The sequence below is a fragment of the Lepeophtheirus salmonis genome, chromosome 7 (genome assembly GCF_016086655.4).
Source record: "Lepeophtheirus salmonis chromosome 7, UVic_Lsal_1.4, whole genome shotgun sequence".
Classification (NCBI taxonomy): domain Eukaryota; kingdom Metazoa; phylum Arthropoda; class Copepoda; order Siphonostomatoida; family Caligidae; genus Lepeophtheirus; species Lepeophtheirus salmonis.
The window spans coordinates 18,577,296-18,595,146 of NC_052137.2; the positions used below are offsets into that span (position 1 = coordinate 18,577,296).

General features: G+C 30.3%; 1 protein-coding gene across 11 annotated transcripts in view; it reads left to right on the forward strand.

Moving 5' to 3' along the window:
* Positions 1 to 17,851, forward strand: part of ATP8B (ATPase phospholipid transporting 8B) — a 150,828-nt gene that overhangs the window by 95,405 nt on the left and 37,572 nt on the right. For all 11 annotated transcript variants that reach the window (XM_071890086.1, XM_071890088.1, XM_071890085.1 and 8 more), the window contains 8 exons: positions 5,941 to 6,054; positions 6,114 to 6,212; positions 7,349 to 7,441; positions 11,732 to 11,844; positions 12,855 to 12,977; positions 13,034 to 13,241; positions 14,522 to 14,605; positions 14,763 to 14,890. In XM_071890086.1, coding sequence (XP_071746187.1) covers positions 5,941 to 6,054; positions 6,114 to 6,212; positions 7,349 to 7,441; positions 11,732 to 11,844; positions 12,855 to 12,977; positions 13,034 to 13,241; positions 14,522 to 14,605; positions 14,763 to 14,890 — 962 coding nt within the window. The remainder of the gene's footprint in view (positions 1 to 5,940; positions 6,055 to 6,113; positions 6,213 to 7,348; positions 7,442 to 11,731; positions 11,845 to 12,854; positions 12,978 to 13,033; positions 13,242 to 14,521; positions 14,606 to 14,762; positions 14,891 to 17,851) is intronic.

A 17,851-nucleotide genomic window follows, 5' to 3' on the forward strand; every position in this document is an offset into this window, starting at 1 on the left:
TTTAACTCGTTGATAGTAATGAAGAATTAAATTAAATGAATTTTTATAGTCTTATTCTACTCATTAAAAGATGTTAAGGTATGAACTGTATTAATTTATATACAGGGTATTGCTAGTGTTGTGTCGGTCTTTAGAAGGACCGGGGTCCCATTTAGTCCAGTCCCACTTGTCGGTCCTTAAAGAAGATAAAATGGATCCCAAGTGACGTGAGGGTGTTTGTCTTTATTTTTACAACAAATTAACAGAATAATATTTCTATTATAATGAAATAATAATTATTTTCATATTTCATACATCTTATTTTCCTTTATAAACTACTTATATTGATATAAGCAATCCTAGGCTTGTCAGTGAAGGGCCTATATAACTGGACTGGATCGAATAAATAAGGACCGGCACATCACTAGGGGTAGCACCATCAATTCTTTCCTTTTCATACGTGGAAATCCGGCTGCAGAAGTAATCGTGAGGTCGGCATGGTTTCATTCTTAAGTTTTCTTGTAAATATATCAGTCTTTATCACGGATTGGTGTAGTAAGGAACGTGCCGAAGTCATTGAAAATAAATATTTTCTAAAAATGTGTTGACATAATATTCTGTATAATTTAAATAATTGCAATTTAATTTTTGAGTTCTGATGGGTGCAATTTATGAAAATTAATTATTAGCTTCAATTTATAATATACAAAAACGAATTTTTCTATTCGTTTTCATAATTTGAAATTTGCTACATTCTTTTAACGCAAATAACTCTATTGATATTGATATTAGAGATTTAAAATGGCTCCCATCAAATAAGTTGGAATGCAAAGATTCTAGATTGGTGTATTTAGTCTAAATCAAGTAATTAGAAACAGATTAATTCCGTGAAATTAAACATTTTTAAGATCTTTGTAGAGTTCCCAAAACGAACTATTTAATCAACCATTCATTCACAACTATAAAATAATATATGTTGTCAATAAATTATATATATATTTATTTTGTATTACATAACTATCCCTCTATGAATTCTCAATGAAAAGTTATTTAAAGTTAATTATTTTCAAAACGTTTTAAAAAAAACCCATTTAATGTCTACTAGTCAGAGCCGTGAAGTCAAAAAATTCGTAACGACTATTACTCCAGCTACAAAAATTATTATAATTTATGTAAATGAAACTTATTTATAAGATAAAGCTTACATTGAGTGTTTGTAAAGTTTTTTTTTTCTTTCTCTAAATGGTTATAAATTAAAGTATTAAGTACTATTAATTTATGAAATTTGAAAATTAACTCATTTATACGTTTGCTTAACACATTTCAAACGTACTCTAACATCTTTATACAATTAATAATCTCGAACATCTCTAAAGTCTAAATTATTATATTGTATAGAGCATAGCCATTAGCATGCTAGTTCATTACTTAGTCTTGTAAATAGTCAATGTCATCAGTGTGAAGTTATAATGAGAGGTTGTGTGTATTGCTGTTTCTTGGTTACGAGTCCATAAAATATGTTTAAAAACTTGTGAATGAATTAACAATAGCATTTGATCCATTTCAATTGTTTATCATCTTAAATACATTATATTCTAAATACAATTATTTAATACAATAAAGTAATAAATACCGATAGCATTTAATTCAGTATACACTCTAATGACTCAATATTACTAATATAGACAATAACATTTGGTGTAAGAGTCGGACATTTTATTTACCGACTCCGCAGCCCTCCTCGAATTATTATGAAAATAAGTATAACTTATCTAATTTATAAAACTTGTTTTATCACCTTCTGGAAATAGGAGAGCATGCTCCTACACTGTGTATAAGTAGCCCCTAACACACAAGTTAAAACATAAATGATATATTAAATATCAATTCTCTGTATAATTAAACATAAAATCTACTATAAAAAAAGTCACCATTGATATTTTGTGAAGAATATATAATCTTCTTCTACAATTACATTCAATTTAACAATGCTCCAATACAATCACTTCAACCTCAATTACTCAAGTATCAACACACAGGCTGTATATTATATTGAAAATCATAGAATAATTCAGTCATTTCATCAAATATTGTACGAAATTAATGATGACAGGTTACGTGATACATGAGACTTGAACTAATAAATAGTAAAACAGTTGTTGTTATCAACAGCCATGAATAAATTACTGAATCTCAAGTTCGGATCAAAACATCTGCTACAAAAATAGCAATATTCAATTTCTAAAAATGATTCAAATACATGTATGTAGGAAGTCTCAATCTCTGTGTTGAATATATTATTAAAAATGTTCCGATATTTTTTGAGCAAGCTGTTGAATAGACTAAGAAGTACGTTATTTATAAATAACGTACTCCTTGAATTGACCTACTTTATTTGTGTATTGTTTAATTTATACGACTTTATAAGGTGCAAATAGTCATTAATTTATGTTCTATTAAAGCATTTTCACTTAACGATAATATTTTTGATGTTTGTCATGATGAGAGGCTTAAACAATGAACTTTTATAGGAATATAAGCCCTTTTTTCATTCAGATTAAGGAACAAGGTGTCCTACTTCCGTGTATTGGAATATTAAAATGGGACTGACAAGTAAAAGGACCTACAACTTTACTGTTTATCAGAAATATATATCTCTTTAACCCCAATATGTGCTAAAAATATGTAATTATCTCATTATGAATAATTATTTAGATAATTTATTTAGAAGAACTAAAAAAAGACTTCATTATGTTTCCAATGGATGGCTATAGTAATGTCCATCTTACAATGTTACCTTTATTACATCACGGAACCTTTCATTAAAAAACCCTCATATGCTAGCTAGTCAAATAAGTCCATCATACCAATTCTCATCAATAATCATCGTAATCTTATTTCTTTACATTTACTGGGTTGTGCGAAATGGATTTACCACTTATCAACGCGAAGCAAACTTTTGCTCCTCCTGAGTCGCAAGTAAGTCAAACGTGATAAATTACTGAAAGACGTTTTTGAAGCACCCAATGACAGTTATTATTTATGAATTGGACCTCCAATGACGCCCTTTAAGCGGCCACGGAAGGTGGATCACACTGTGGCAATGTATACCATTCTCATGAGCTTCCACTCCTTCTCCACGGAGGAATTCAGGTCAATGGCATTCATTAGCATGATTTACAGGCCTTGGACTCGACATAATTAATACTAAGGATTCAATTCGGGTCTCCGGGGAGGCCAGAAGTGGTTGGGCCAAAATTCCATATTCTCTTCCATCCAGGCTTGCACAATATTGGTACTGTGGGTGGGTACCTCATCTTTCTAGAAGACGTAGGACACCTTGCCCAACTTCATGGTGATCTTGAGGAACTACGGGAATACCTTGGTACCAAGTAGTCGGGCAAAGCGTCCAGCGTTTGCCAGCAAGATAGGGGACCCACATCCCCGTCTTGGACACGTGGCGGATCTCTTCAGAAGTTTCTTCAAAGCAAACAACCCGATTGTTCTTCTTGTTGAAGATGGGTTCAACAGTTAATTTTTTTTCATATCAGAAAAATATCACACGGTTGCCATGATGTTTCAGGTCGTCTAGGAGGCGTTTGAACTACTGCAAACGAAAATCTTGTTGCTGTCGAGTCATCAATGGTCTTTCCACGTACCTCTTGGACTTTCTCTCTTCGTCCTTGATCGCCCTGGATACGGCGGAGGGAGCCAATTACTTCTTTCTGGCGAATTTGGCCATTGACATGGTGGGCTTGGCCTCAAAAGCCTTCTTGGCCACTTCTTGAGTCAGTTTGGACGGCCTTCCACTACTGGGCTCGATTTTCAAGCTTTTTCCCTCTTGCAAGAGAGCTTTCTGACCCAGAATACTGTATGCCTCTCGATCCCAATAATCTTGACAATTTCAGGTGTACTGTAGGTGCGCATCAAAGCGGCATTTAGATTTATTTTTGCAGCCATTTTTGTTTACAGGAATGATAGAGGCGATTGCACTAGCTCATTCGAAAGCTTAAAAAGTCAGCTGTCGCCTGAAGCATCGTAAATTTACGAATTACAATCATTATACCTCGAAAAATTAATCTATATTAATATTACATCCATTTCTCACGACCCAGTATATATAAATATATTCCTTATATTTATTATTCTACACCGATGACTTTTCAAATTTTGCAGGGAACGTACGGTGTGTTCGATTTTTTTATGTTTGTACATTCTTCACGAACATACATAACGGTAAGAAGTATTTTGCGTGTTTGGCGGTTTTTTGCTAGTCAAAAAACATGGATCAATGAATATGCTTCAAATTTTGTATAAAAAATGAAATTAAGTACTCCAAAACACTCAAAATGTTGACAATGACATGCTGTGAAACCGTTATGAGTAAAAAAAGAAAAAAAAAGTTTACAAGGGTTACAAACATCTTCCAAGATGACTGGGAAGATGCAACACAATAATATATTTTATATTTTTTCAATAAAAACACTAATTCTTAAATTCAGAATTATAGATTTATTCGAGTGTAAACTTTCCCAATGTAGTTTCCTTCATTAATGGGATATTTTATTGGCATTTATCATCAATAATAAACATTCACGTCATCTTATAAATATGGACAATTCCAGTTTTTTAAATTGTTTAAAATATATAAAGTTATTAGTAGTGATGGGAAGATATAAAAATATAAAAAAATCTGATGCTGATTCCGATGCAATTCTAGTAAAAATTACAGATGCCGATTCTTTATTATTTTAAATAATAGTTAAAAAATACAATTTTGCTATCAGGGCGTCCACAGGATTATATTTATAAAAAAAATTCAAAAACCCATGGCCATTCTCTAAAAATTATTTCTCTTGAAAATTTTTTTAATAAAAAAAAAAAAAAAAAAAAAAATATTGAATTTTTTGTAGAAAAATTTCAATTATTCCTTAATTATTTTTAATAAATATCAACACAATAAAGGCATAGTCTCCTAAAAAGTTCATAAAAATAAAACTAGAATGGGTATATGGTAGAGCTCAAGCCTCTCCCTAAAATAATTTTCCTTCACATTTTGTCTGACCTTGACCTCTTCAAATTTCATTCCTCTTACTGTTAACATATAAATTTGTACAAAGTGAAAGGGACATTTTTCTAGATGACCATTTAAAGAGTGTTTATTTTTCATTTTTCAAGCCTGTTATCATTATATCTTAATTCTTTATGCTGAGAATATCTAGGTATAAAGTAATAACTAGTGAATGTGCTCATGAAAGATAGAGAGTAGCAATGAGGGTTTATGTGCAAATCCTTGACAAACTCGGAGTAGAATTGAGGATCATGTTCGGAGTACTTCCAGCTTATAAATCGAGTGTAATTTGTGCTTATTTCCTTCCTGTCACGGCTGTTTGCAGCTGATCAAATAATACGTCGTGACAGCTAAGTTGTTATCCTCACAAACATTGATCAAATTGTATGGATTATCACGTTTGTTTTCGGTTTCTTTTTATTTATTGCGGGTTTGTCATATTCTATGCATCAATCTACATGACCCACGATCAACTTCCTTGGTGGAGGTTATAAAAAATTAATTTCTAAAAAAAACCAACGTCACTCGAACAAAAATAATGAACAGAATTACATATGAAAAAGAGTCTTTTGATATTTTTGGGGGAAATATGAAAGGTCAAATCTTTTTATCAATAAAAGTCACCTTCTATCAGAGTCGGATAAAATCAAAACTGAGGTTGAAAAAATTATTTACCCCCCTAGCTTTTTAAAAATGCCTTCCACGATAATTAAGATTAATTGTGAGGATATCTAATTCATAATCTTAATTTGTAGCCGTGTAGTGTATATCTCATTAAATTCACTTAAATGAATACTGTAATATATGTTCTAAAATAAATTGTGAAACGACTTTATATATTAAATTTTAATATTTAATGATACTTATTTTGTGTTTTTTATTTATTTCAGAATAATCATATCAAAACGTCCAAATACAGCTTTCTCACATTCTTACCTCTAAATCTTTTTGAACAATTTCAAAGATTAGCCAATTTTTATTTCCTATGTTTATTAATACTACAAGTAAGTTGATGAATTATATTTTTAGTTAACAATATTAATAATGAATGTTTTTTCCTCAGCTCATTCCAGTTATATCTTCCCTCACTCCAGTCACAACAGCGGTTCCATTAATTGGTGTACTCTCATTGACAGCCATAAAGGACGCATATGATGATATTGTAAGTTGAAGTGTGTTTACTGTAGATTCTCACTTTGAAAAACGTTTTTCCCAATTATATATTTTGAATAACGTATCAAGTTCATATTTATTCTACAATACTTCTTATACTTGAAAATATTTTATAGCCCTGTTTTTGTCTAAATGTGACATCAAGGTATAGTCATTTAAATGCCTCAAGTTCACGAATGTAACGCGTCTGACAATCATAGATGCAGTTATTTGGCCAAAACTAATAGATATTGTGGCTGCCCAACTTGGTTGTTTAAAGAGTTTGACCAAACCAAATAAAAATCAGTCTCAAACCGAGCCACATCACTAATCATTTACATTTATGATGACTAGTCTATCCAAGATGACCAAGATTATGCAAAGTTAAAGGAGAAAAAGACATTTATTGCCAATAAGTTGGTTATATGGGTATTTGGCCATAATTCGTTAAACCAATGTTTTTCGAAAATCGAAAAATACTACAGTGATTTACTTTTTTTTATTTCATCAATATGAAGAAATGATGAATTGGCTACTCCTTATTTTATTTATTTCATATATGTGGCCCGTCAACACAAAAACAAGATGGAATAGTTTTTCTCAAAATCCAAATAATATTTGTATTATATTATTCAATTTCGATACAAGTACAAATTAAACTTAAATTAAAGAAAATTGATCATCACAATAGAATAATTTAGAAATTGATTGATTTTATTTAAAAGACCATATCGGGGACAATAGAAGATTCTTAAATGAATATAAATTCCCAGGAATTGGAAAAGTAAGGCTAGATTTGACTCAAATATGTCTGAAATATTAGGCTGTATGGTTATATGAAGTAAACAAAAAAAAAGGGATTTTTCTCTTTTTATTTTATTTTTGTTTGATTGTTTTTATATTGACGCGTCCCATATTTGTGTTTGCTTCCCATACATATCTCAAGTATCATCATACTATGAGACAATAGTATTAACATATATATGACGTATTTTATTCCCCCTTTTTGCTTTGAAACATAATATATGTATTTACATAAAATATTTACTGTAACTGAATAGGTAAAAAAATACAAATATTTATAAATCTTTCATCTTTATATGTAATCCTGTATTTATTATTTACTTATATTTTTGTATGTTATAGCAACGTCATCAAACAGATAGACAAGTGAATAATCGCAAATCAAAGGTCCTTCGGAAAGGACAGTTGGTGACTGAGAAGTGGCATCGTGTTGAGGTAAATATGCAAATAGTAAAAGAGTTGGATATCGATGGAGTTGTAAAAATTAGATACTAAAACGAGTGCAAGACTATTCGTATTAATTGGTTACGTTATTATTTATTGAAGCCAATAATTAAAATACGTTGAAAAGTCTGGATATTTATTACACAAAAAGTAGTTTGAGTCTAAGGATCATTTATGCATGAGAATAGTTTGCCCTTATTTTTTAATGTGAGGCATAATAAAAGTATTAGTTATTTCTAATTAAAGTTCGTAAAAGTTAGTGATTATGATCATCAACGGTGGCGTCATCTAGCAAAAAAAAAAAAAAAAAAAATAATGGAAGAGCTTTTGCGTCCTATTCAGGAGGGGGCGTTAGAATTTTTGGAAATGTTTCACGTCCCTAAAATACCGTTTTCGAAGGAAGTTTGTTAAAAGTTATATGATCTAAAAATATATTTAACAAAAAATCAAGCTAGTATGGTTATTTTCAAAAATGCGTCTGGATTACAATGGTATATTTCGTCCAATTATCGTCAATTCCTTTCGTTAAATTTTTCGTATTAATCCTCGGAGTGGGCTACAAATCGCACTTAGTTAGCTAAAATTGATCGTCCGATCAAAAAACAACAACAATATATTGATAGATTTTATTTAAAAGAGGCCATATTGGGGCCAATATAAGTCTTTAAATAAAATAAAAGTTGTAAACTATAGTTTAAATTCTTGGATATCATAGTTTATCCCACAAATTTGAATACAAAACTTATAATTAATCATGTGCTGTACGTACTCGTATATATGAATTTAAAAAATTGTGGGACGGTCACCTTTTCTTGATTTCTTTTCAAGAATGTTTTTATGTAGAAACATAATATATGTTGTGTTAAAATTGGCATGTTTTTGTCAAACCAGCTCCTAGTTACCGAAGTAGAAGCATTGAGTGTAAATACTGATTTCCCTACATCAATATATTTTATATTATTAAAAAAATTTAAGTACAATGCTTTGCGCAGGTTTATTTATGCACACTAATTAAATATAATTATTTGATCCTTGAAGGTACTTTATACGATTAGAAGAGATTAACACGGTTGTAATGTACACATTTTATGACTTCCTCAAAACCTCATTAACTATCCTTTCTTTAAGCTATCTCTTAGTATTTAATGGGGATTATAAAGAATGTCCTTTCTAAAAAATAACGATAATATAATAATACTCATCATATACAGAGTGCGTACACAAAAATGTCCAGTTTAATTGTGTCATTTTTTAAACACAAATAGTAAAATAAAAGGCTTTGTTTTCCAAAGTTTGACAAAAATCTGGCGAAAAATGAGAGAAAAGCAAAAGTGAAGACATTTTGTGGGCCTGTGTCTGTCCTGTAAGAAGGTGTAATTCGTTCTAGTTCGTTCTTTATAAGCCTTTGATATTTCCCAATTTATCTGGACCACCTTTTATGCCCTCTTCATATGGAAAAAAATATAAGGAGTCGACAAAGGGATTTTGATTGGTAGCTCAGCATAGTAAACCTAATATTAGAGTAAAATATTCAGTCTGCATATAATGAATTTCAGCTTTAGTATAGCGTAGAAACAAAGATACAATAATACTTTAAAATACAAGTGCAGCATAAGGATTTTATTAAGATAAGAGCTGGTCCATAGTTTGTGACAAAAAACGAAATCCTTTTAAAACTTAATTTTTATTTAGTTATTTCTTTTGTAAGCAACCAGTCGGAGGTGCTTAGTCCCTTCTTATAATATCTCTAGATCTTAGCCTCACCTACTTTTACCACAAGGCGATACGAGATCAAAAGTATAATAGAAATACAACGTTATACCATAATCCGTGTACGACTGATTTTTGACTTCCACCATGCTTTTAATATTGACGTCATAGACTATGAGTGGTTGTTGTGTTTTGTCAAAATCTGCTTATCTTGCCCAGCAGTTGGTACGATACATTGAATAGAAAATTCTAGCAGGCCCGATTACATTATGCTTTAAACTTGTATTTCTATTAACCTTGATCTTATCATCAGAGATATCTCAGGTCTTGTTGGTATAAATCGACAAAGTTTTCCAATCTATACTTAAACAATTTAATTTTTAAAAATCCTGTTCGGATTCACATTTGAAACATTTCGGTTTAGACTTTCCATTCAGTCTGTGTGTTCATAAATGACAGAGAGTAACGATGAGGATTTGTTGGCGAGGTAATTATAAATGTAAGACCTTGTTTCACTCAGAGTAGAATTGACAATCGAAAGTGGAGTCATTTCTACACCATTTCCTTGGTTGATACAGAGTGGGACTTATGTTTAGTTCCCTCCTTTCATAGCTGTTTGCATCTAATTTAATGAAACATTAAGAAAAATATTTTACTCTCCTCTCCGACATTCTTCGAATTGTCAGGGTTACCACGTTCATTTTAAGTTTCTCTATTTTGCATACCGAAAATGGTTACGATTTATAAACCTAGTTTTACAGAAGGGTCCACAGGGCGTGGGCTGGAGGGGCTGTAGGAATGTTTGCTATTTACTAGAAATTTAATTTTTTTTTTTTTTTAATTTTATATTTGAAATATATTTTCTGAAACTATTTTTTTTTCTGAACAGCTGCGGATTTTTTCATTTACTTTCCATTAAATTAATTTTTGGAAAGACTGTGGTTTTTTGAAAAAAAAAATTACGACAAGACATAATTTTTCAAAAAACAAACAAAAATTATAAATCACCATGTTGGTGCCTCTATTATAAGCTTTTTAAGTTTCAGTAATCAGATTGGACAGTTTTGCATACGCACCGTGTCACATGTGGTATATGACATTGCTTTTCTATATTTAATGATAACATCCATTTTTTTTTATAAACATGGAGTCTTAAAATACTAACAAAATATTTTTTCTGGTCAGTCATAAATTGAGTGTTTCTTCAAGTTTTTTCTTCGTTGCCATAGCGTAAAGAAAAATAAAAGAGCCTCTTTTATTGTAATTTATTTGGTTCAATCACGAAATAAGTGATTTATTGAACTTTTTACTTATATATATGTAAATGTACATTAGATTGTCCCTTTTTTGACTTCATAAATTATTTTGTCTGCGCAAAGACCTTTTTTGTTGAGGACAATCAAATATGGACTTGGGAAAATTTTTGAGGCCTCTCAGGCCCTTTTTGGCGCAGTACATCCCATTTTCATTTATTTAAAGGGAGTTTGGGATCAAAATTAGCAATTTTCAAGGCTTTAGTACCGTCCTAAATATGTGGTGCGTCAACATAGAAACAATCTTTCACAAAAATCTAGAAAATCAGAAAATCCTAATTATTTTCATTATAGTGTTTATTACAAAAACACAATACAGGCAGGCCAACTTTTTTTTGACATCTTTGTGTCAATTATAGGCTTTCTAGTCAAATTTCTGCCATTAGTTAAGATATCCAAGAGTTTTAATTATATTTCAATCCTTTTATTATATTAAATATATTTCTATTGGCCCAATGTGGCCCTTTGAAATAAAATATTGTGCACGTTAGTTATAATAGTTGAAAGGGTCTAAGATGTGCTCTATCATTTCCGGTTTCCCTGTTTTATCTTCCTTTTTATTCGACAATAGGGAAGGAGCAAACTAATATGTATATTTCATACCAGGTGGTGTGACAATATGTAGCATGTTTTAAAAAATGGCTTATGTTAGAAGAATTTGCACAGCGCCCTCTATGTGAGTAACATACGTATGTTACTTTTTATTCAATAATATTATTATTCTGGGAGTTGTATTATTGCGCCACAAGGCGGCGCTAATCTCTGTTGCTTGGTTTTTTGCTCATGGCCTATTACTATTATTTCAACTAGAGTTAAATTTTGCTATGTTACCTCTCTTTATCTTATATAAAACAAGGACATTTTTGACCCAAAAATCTCTTTAGAATAGGCTTGATGGTCTTCAAACTTAAGCCTCCTTCTCTTCGCAAAAAAGATCCTTGTAGATGAGGGAAATATAAACCCGAAAACAGATCAGTCTAATGTACATTCATCCGCATGATTTTTTATTTGTAATCTTTAATTTGAATATGAATGCCTTACGGTTTTAGTATAATGTACTTTGATATAATAAAATCTATGTTCCTAAAAAGGATAGTGAACTCTAGGATTCTTTTTTTAATACGTACTCACAGTATGACATTAAAAAGAAAGAGCTTTCTTTTTTATTCATTTGTATCGTGCTTCTTATGATCTCATTGTCTATTTTATGCGAATCAATTACAACTATTGACGTAATCTATTTATATATATTTTGCAGGTTGGTGATGTCATTCGAATGGAAAATAATCAATTCATTGCAGCTGATATTCTTTTGTTAAGCTCGCAAAATCCAAATGGTCTCTGCTATATTGAAACTGCAGAGTTAGATGGGTAAATATTAATAACACAAGTCAACAATATTTCAACTTCTTTCCACTTTGAGATAGTGTGTTTCTGTTTGCTTTTACTACACAGAAGAATATTGAAATGTTCTTTTATGTCCCCAAAATGTATTTGTCCTACAATGTACAGCATTTATTATTATTTTTCGAAAGATCCAAATAAACGAAAAAAAACATATAACATATGTAGTTTATATGTAGATATTTCCTGATTCAAAAATTTATTAATTATTTTTGTATCGTTTTCTGAATCAGATAAGATGCCTTATAAATACAATGAAATGACGTTGTAGTGTTGGATTGGTCCTAGAATTGATTTGCTAAAGACCGATTAATCGGTCCTCCAGTCATACGGCCCTAACTGTCTTTTTATTTTCTTCTCTCCAAGCCATGATTGAAGAACATAAAAAGGATGAAAATAATGGATAATACCTGGAACGTATAATAATAAGTTTATAGCCGCATATCTTCTACTTAAAGTATCTTGTCTCTTTGAAAGAGTTATGAGGAAACTTCAACAGCTGAAATGACAGAGTTAGTAATAACATCATGTTATCCGCTGTAGTTACCATAAAAGATCGATAAGGACCTGTCCTAGGACTAACAAATGTTTTAGGACCGAACTGATTAAACTACAGACTTTTTAGACCCATCCAACTATACAAATATGGATCCTTTCTTTCTAATTCTTATACATTTCTCATATTTGATCAGAAGTATAAAATCTCTACAAAAAAGTACATTAAAAAAATATTTTTTGTAAAAGTTATTTCTTATTTGTTGCTTGAATTTTTCTTGAATGCTCTCAAGGCTTATTCTTAGTATAAGAAATTATTACTCTCCGTAGGCCACAAAAACATACATTTTGGGCTATAAACCTCATTTGCATGTTTTTTGGTAAAAACAAACAATCTCAATCCAAAGGCAAAAAATTGTTAACTAGTGTAATCTCTTTATTTAACAGAATCTTAAATTTAATGTTATATTATCTCCAAATAGGGAGACCAATTTAAAGTCACGCCAATGTGTGGAGACAACGAGTTTATTAGGAGATGATGTGGAAAGATTGAGCAAATTCAATGGCCACATTCTTTGTGAACCTCCAAACAATAATTTATCCCGGTAAGTTATTTACATTTTTATTGGGAAATGACTTAATGGATTTTTTTTATTTTTAGGTTTGAGGGAACTCTTACATGGGAGGGTAAGAAGCATCCCCTGGATAATGAAAAACTTCTTCTTCGTGGTGCAATTCTTCGTAATACACCATGGTGCTATGGACTTGTCATCTTTGCTGGACAGGATTCTAAGCTTATGCAAAACTCAGGGAAAACTACATTCAAGAGAACGAGCATTGATAGGCTATTAAATTTTATTATTTTAGGAGTGAGTTAGTTATGTAATTATTTCTTGAATCCCAATCAAACTCATTTTAATGGAGACATAGGCATTGTTTATGTATAATAGTTTATTTACAAAACGATCGAGAGTAGCACTGTCTTAGGCTGAAAAATGATGACTCTCTTCTTTAGACCCTTATAATTTATTCATAATAGATAATGAGGATAAATATCATAGTTTATATTATAGAAAAATAATCAGATCTATTTAAAAAATATGTGTCTCCAAGAATTTTTGTTCAATTTTTTTTTTTTTTTTTTTTTTTTTAAGGGATCTCACTTTGAACGATTATAGTCTGAAATTACTAAAATCCCAGATATTTTAGAATTCATATGACTGAGAGAAAAAGTGAAATCAGTTTTGAATACTGCACTTAAATTCGATTATTGTCTTCAATTTTACAAAATTTCCCACACCTAATTGTTCCCCCGTGTGATCGATTCTAGGAAAACTGCCCGAAATTATTCTTTATACGTAGTGATTTATCTACCGATTTGTCCTATCTACGGATGGGACTGACCGTAGATAGTTTTCTCATCTGCAAAAAACCCCGTTGAACATAGTGGTCGTCCAAGTTGCCATGTTAAAAAATTATTGGGAAATTAGGAGGGATTCTTTATTCTTCTTGAAGCGACTATGGTTGTTTTTAATCCGCCTCAAGGCCCCAAGTTTATAGTCTACAACTCCATGACCTAAAACATTCAATTTTTTGTTAATAGCTATTGATTTTTGATTATTTCTTTAGTCAAATATTTAATTTTTTGTGAGAAGTATTGGATTTCTCCACAAATTTCATTTTTTTAATTGCTGTGGATTTTTTAAATTTTCTTAGAAAAAATAAATTTTTGAAATTTCATCTTTTAATGTTTTTTTGTGAAAAAATTATTTTTTTCAAAAAACTTCCAAAAACCAAGCCCTCTCTCCCCCCAAAAATCTAAATCTGGGGATGCCCTTACATTAAGTGGGTTAGATCCATTTATAAATTGGTTAAAACGGCAGATGAATAATTATAAATCTAGCTTAATTGGGGCAATATTTTGGAGGGCAATTTTCCTGTGGGTCCTCCGTGCACTGGATAGTTATGTACATCATTTTTTACCCTAAAAGTACTGCAAGTAGGCGTTAGCTGGGTATAATAAATTTATTGATTAACTATAATTACTAAGTAGCTGAATGTCTCCTTCAACTTTTGATATCAAATATGAATATCTTTTATTTTCCCCAAGTTTTATTTAACTATATTTTGTCCATCTTTTCTATTTCAGATTGTATTTTTTCTACTATGTATGTGTTTATTTTGTACGATTGCCTGTGGCGTGTGGGAAACTCTTACCGGAAGGCAATTTACGGTAACCTATTTTGATGTTGTATTTTCTTTTACATATTTTAACGTTCATTTATATTTTAGTAACTTTTTTGTTTTGTTATTTTTTCATTCAAAGAGAATTTAATTATTTCAATTTGTTGGAGTATAATATAATTTGAATTTCCATATTATTATTATAGATCTACCTCCCTTGGGCCTCACTAATACCTAAAGACGAAATTGGTGGAGCTACTGTGATATCTCTACTTGTTTTTTTTTCCTACGCCATTGTCTTAAACACTGTTGTGCCAATATCACTCTATGTCAGGTATGTACAAAGGTGACGTCATAGTGACACAACCTTATAATTTCATTATACTATTAATTTTATTAATGAGCTTTTTTTTTGTTTTGGAGATTAATTGATCTGCCCATGAAAATGACAATTTCTTGAAAATCATAATATCTTCAACGCCAATTTATACTTTATTTAATATATCTTTCAATTGATCCTACATTAGTTGATTTCAGACTTCTGGGTGGCCCTTGAGATCAGTATGAAGTTGATTTTGTAATACAAAGTACAACAAAATTCAGGTGTTGGATCGCTGGCCGGGAAAAACCCAATTTTTTTTATTGTTATTTAAGCCACAGAATCCGAAAATTATCTTAAATTATTTTTTACCGCTCTAAGTTTGGCCTTTAAAGTTTTTTTTTATTAAATCACATTTTTAGAGTAGAGTTAAAAGATAAATTACTTATAAAATTATCCTGAATTAAGTTCGTACAAAATGTGTTTAATCATCCAAAAATCAGGGTCTTATATGGCAGTTAATATTTTTTTTCATATTCTTGTCAATATCTTTATATTATAGCTACACTTAAAGAATAAACTTTATAATACCAACTCCTAATTTTCTAATAGAATATTAAATATATATGGAATGTAACGTTGCGTGGAAATGTTTCAAAATTAATTATATTTAGTCAAGTATTTGACTATTTGTAAGAAGTAATAAATATTTTAGAGGCGGAGAAAGGTCAGAAATTAAATATAAATGAGTTGATTGGATTTCTTCCATCTAATCAATAAATACTAATCAAATACATTGGATATGAAACATATTTAAATTGGGGTTAATCTTCCTGCCTTAAATTTTAATTACTTATTATAATATGTCAAATAGTGAAATTTAATGCTCATTTTCCTGTTCTATGGTTTAAATAACATTAATAAATGTGGGTTTTAGCTGGCATGCCAAAAATATTGTCATTTAGTGTTATTAACGGATTCATAATTCAATTGCATACTGCCAGCAGATGCTAGGATTTATTCAGCTGAAACTTAAGTGAGCAGTGAAAGCTGTTAGATGCTACTAATGGTACCATGCTTGGCTTCTGGGGTCTGATCCCGATGACATTAGGACCCAAAAGGTCTTTTTTTCCTTAATATCCCTGAACGAAGTATTTATGCATAAATGTGTTGAAATATTTATTTATTAAAATAATTTTGAAGTGAAAATTTTGTGTCCTCTCAATATATGTAGATTAAATATCGTATACCTCCAAAATTTTATTTTCCTAACATAAAACTTTGACAGCTCTATATCATTCCCTTGGGGTCAGTATATATCCCTTTGGGAACCATTAATATAGAAAAATCAACTCAACAAATTTTCTTTCATGACTAAGAAAAAAAAATTTAATATCACATTTTTTGGATTTTGGTTATAAACAAAATATTTGTCATTTTTTGGGGAAAAATATAACAAAAATTCTTAAAGATTGAAAATAAAGATTTTTAGGGTGCCCAGTATTTTTTCCTTAAACTATTTTGCTTCAGGACTTTTGCCTTAAAGTTAATATGCCTTTTAGGATATTTCGCCTTAAAATATAAATAAATGAATTTTATACGTTTTGGTTGAATCAAAATTGACAATATTTATTACTATTAAATGCTTGAAATGTTTTGTTTTTTGTTAAAAACATGATGGACTTATGCCTTTTGCCTAATATTATGCTTGTTTGTCAATCCATGAGTTTTTTCTAATATGAATAATCCATCATGTCTAATGATAATTACTAACGGAGAAGGAATAAGAAATTTTTGGTGTCGAATTGTTGGCATATTTTTTATTTTATTAATTTTATTACCAATTTTGCCTCTTGTTCGAATTCATTACATAGTGAAATTTTTTGGTGTATTCATTGAAATTTTGGGGCATTGTTCCATCATTTTTCTAAGAGAAAGTAACCTTATAATGCGTTTGATAGTAATACACCTGTCATATTTTGATTAAAAAAAGCCCAAAAGAACATCAATTTTAACCAAAAATAACAAAAACTATGTATAAATCTTTTTTATTTAAATATTAAGGCAAACTGTACGGGCTCAAAATTACCTAGCACCATTTTATAGAAAGGTTACTCGGCGTTACCTCAATAACATCTATATTTTCACTGTATTTTGTGTGTGTGTGTTGGTAATTATTATGACTCTTTCTTTTATCCCTGTTCTGAAAATTGATTGGTTGGATTCGTATAAGCTCTTCTTCAACTTTGAATACATATATTTTTTTTTCACAAATAAATGAATAATAAGCTCACCGTTAAGAAGAATTAGCTAACTGCTAAGTTTTTCCAGTTCGGTAATATGGGATTTCCTCTAGACCAGGGATATCCAACCTTTTAACATAATGGGCCGCATTGCCACTTGAAATATATTTATGAGCCTCAGAACATATTAAATTAAATTTCATAAAAAATAGCTTCATCAAACAAAACCATTAAATACATGTTTATTTCCAATTTCAAATTTTTGTTCCATGTCATAATTTGATAGAACAACCATTATTCAATGAATATTTTTCAATTTTTGCAAGTATTACGTGCGTTCTACGCATTTTGATGATATTGAAAGAATTTTGCTAAATAAATACTACTTTTTGTGATAATGACTATTGGGGCACACTTCAACATTAAAGGGGGCACAGGTAGGACAGCTTGTTCTGTACCAATTTTTTGGTCTGATCCGCAGTTTTACACCGTGTACCTTGAGAACAGATTTTTTTTATTTTTTAAAGATCGTAACATAGAGAGAAAAATATATACAATAAACATTGTAAATTTTTCAGTGGGAAAGATCAAGATTGATTATTTTTTCGTGGAGATCGAATTTTACTACGATATTGGTCTCAAATCGGTCTAGGATATCCAGACCAGTCCCCAACACTATTAACTACCAATTGATTTCAGACACTTTTTCTGTTTATTTTTAGAGGAAAGGTTA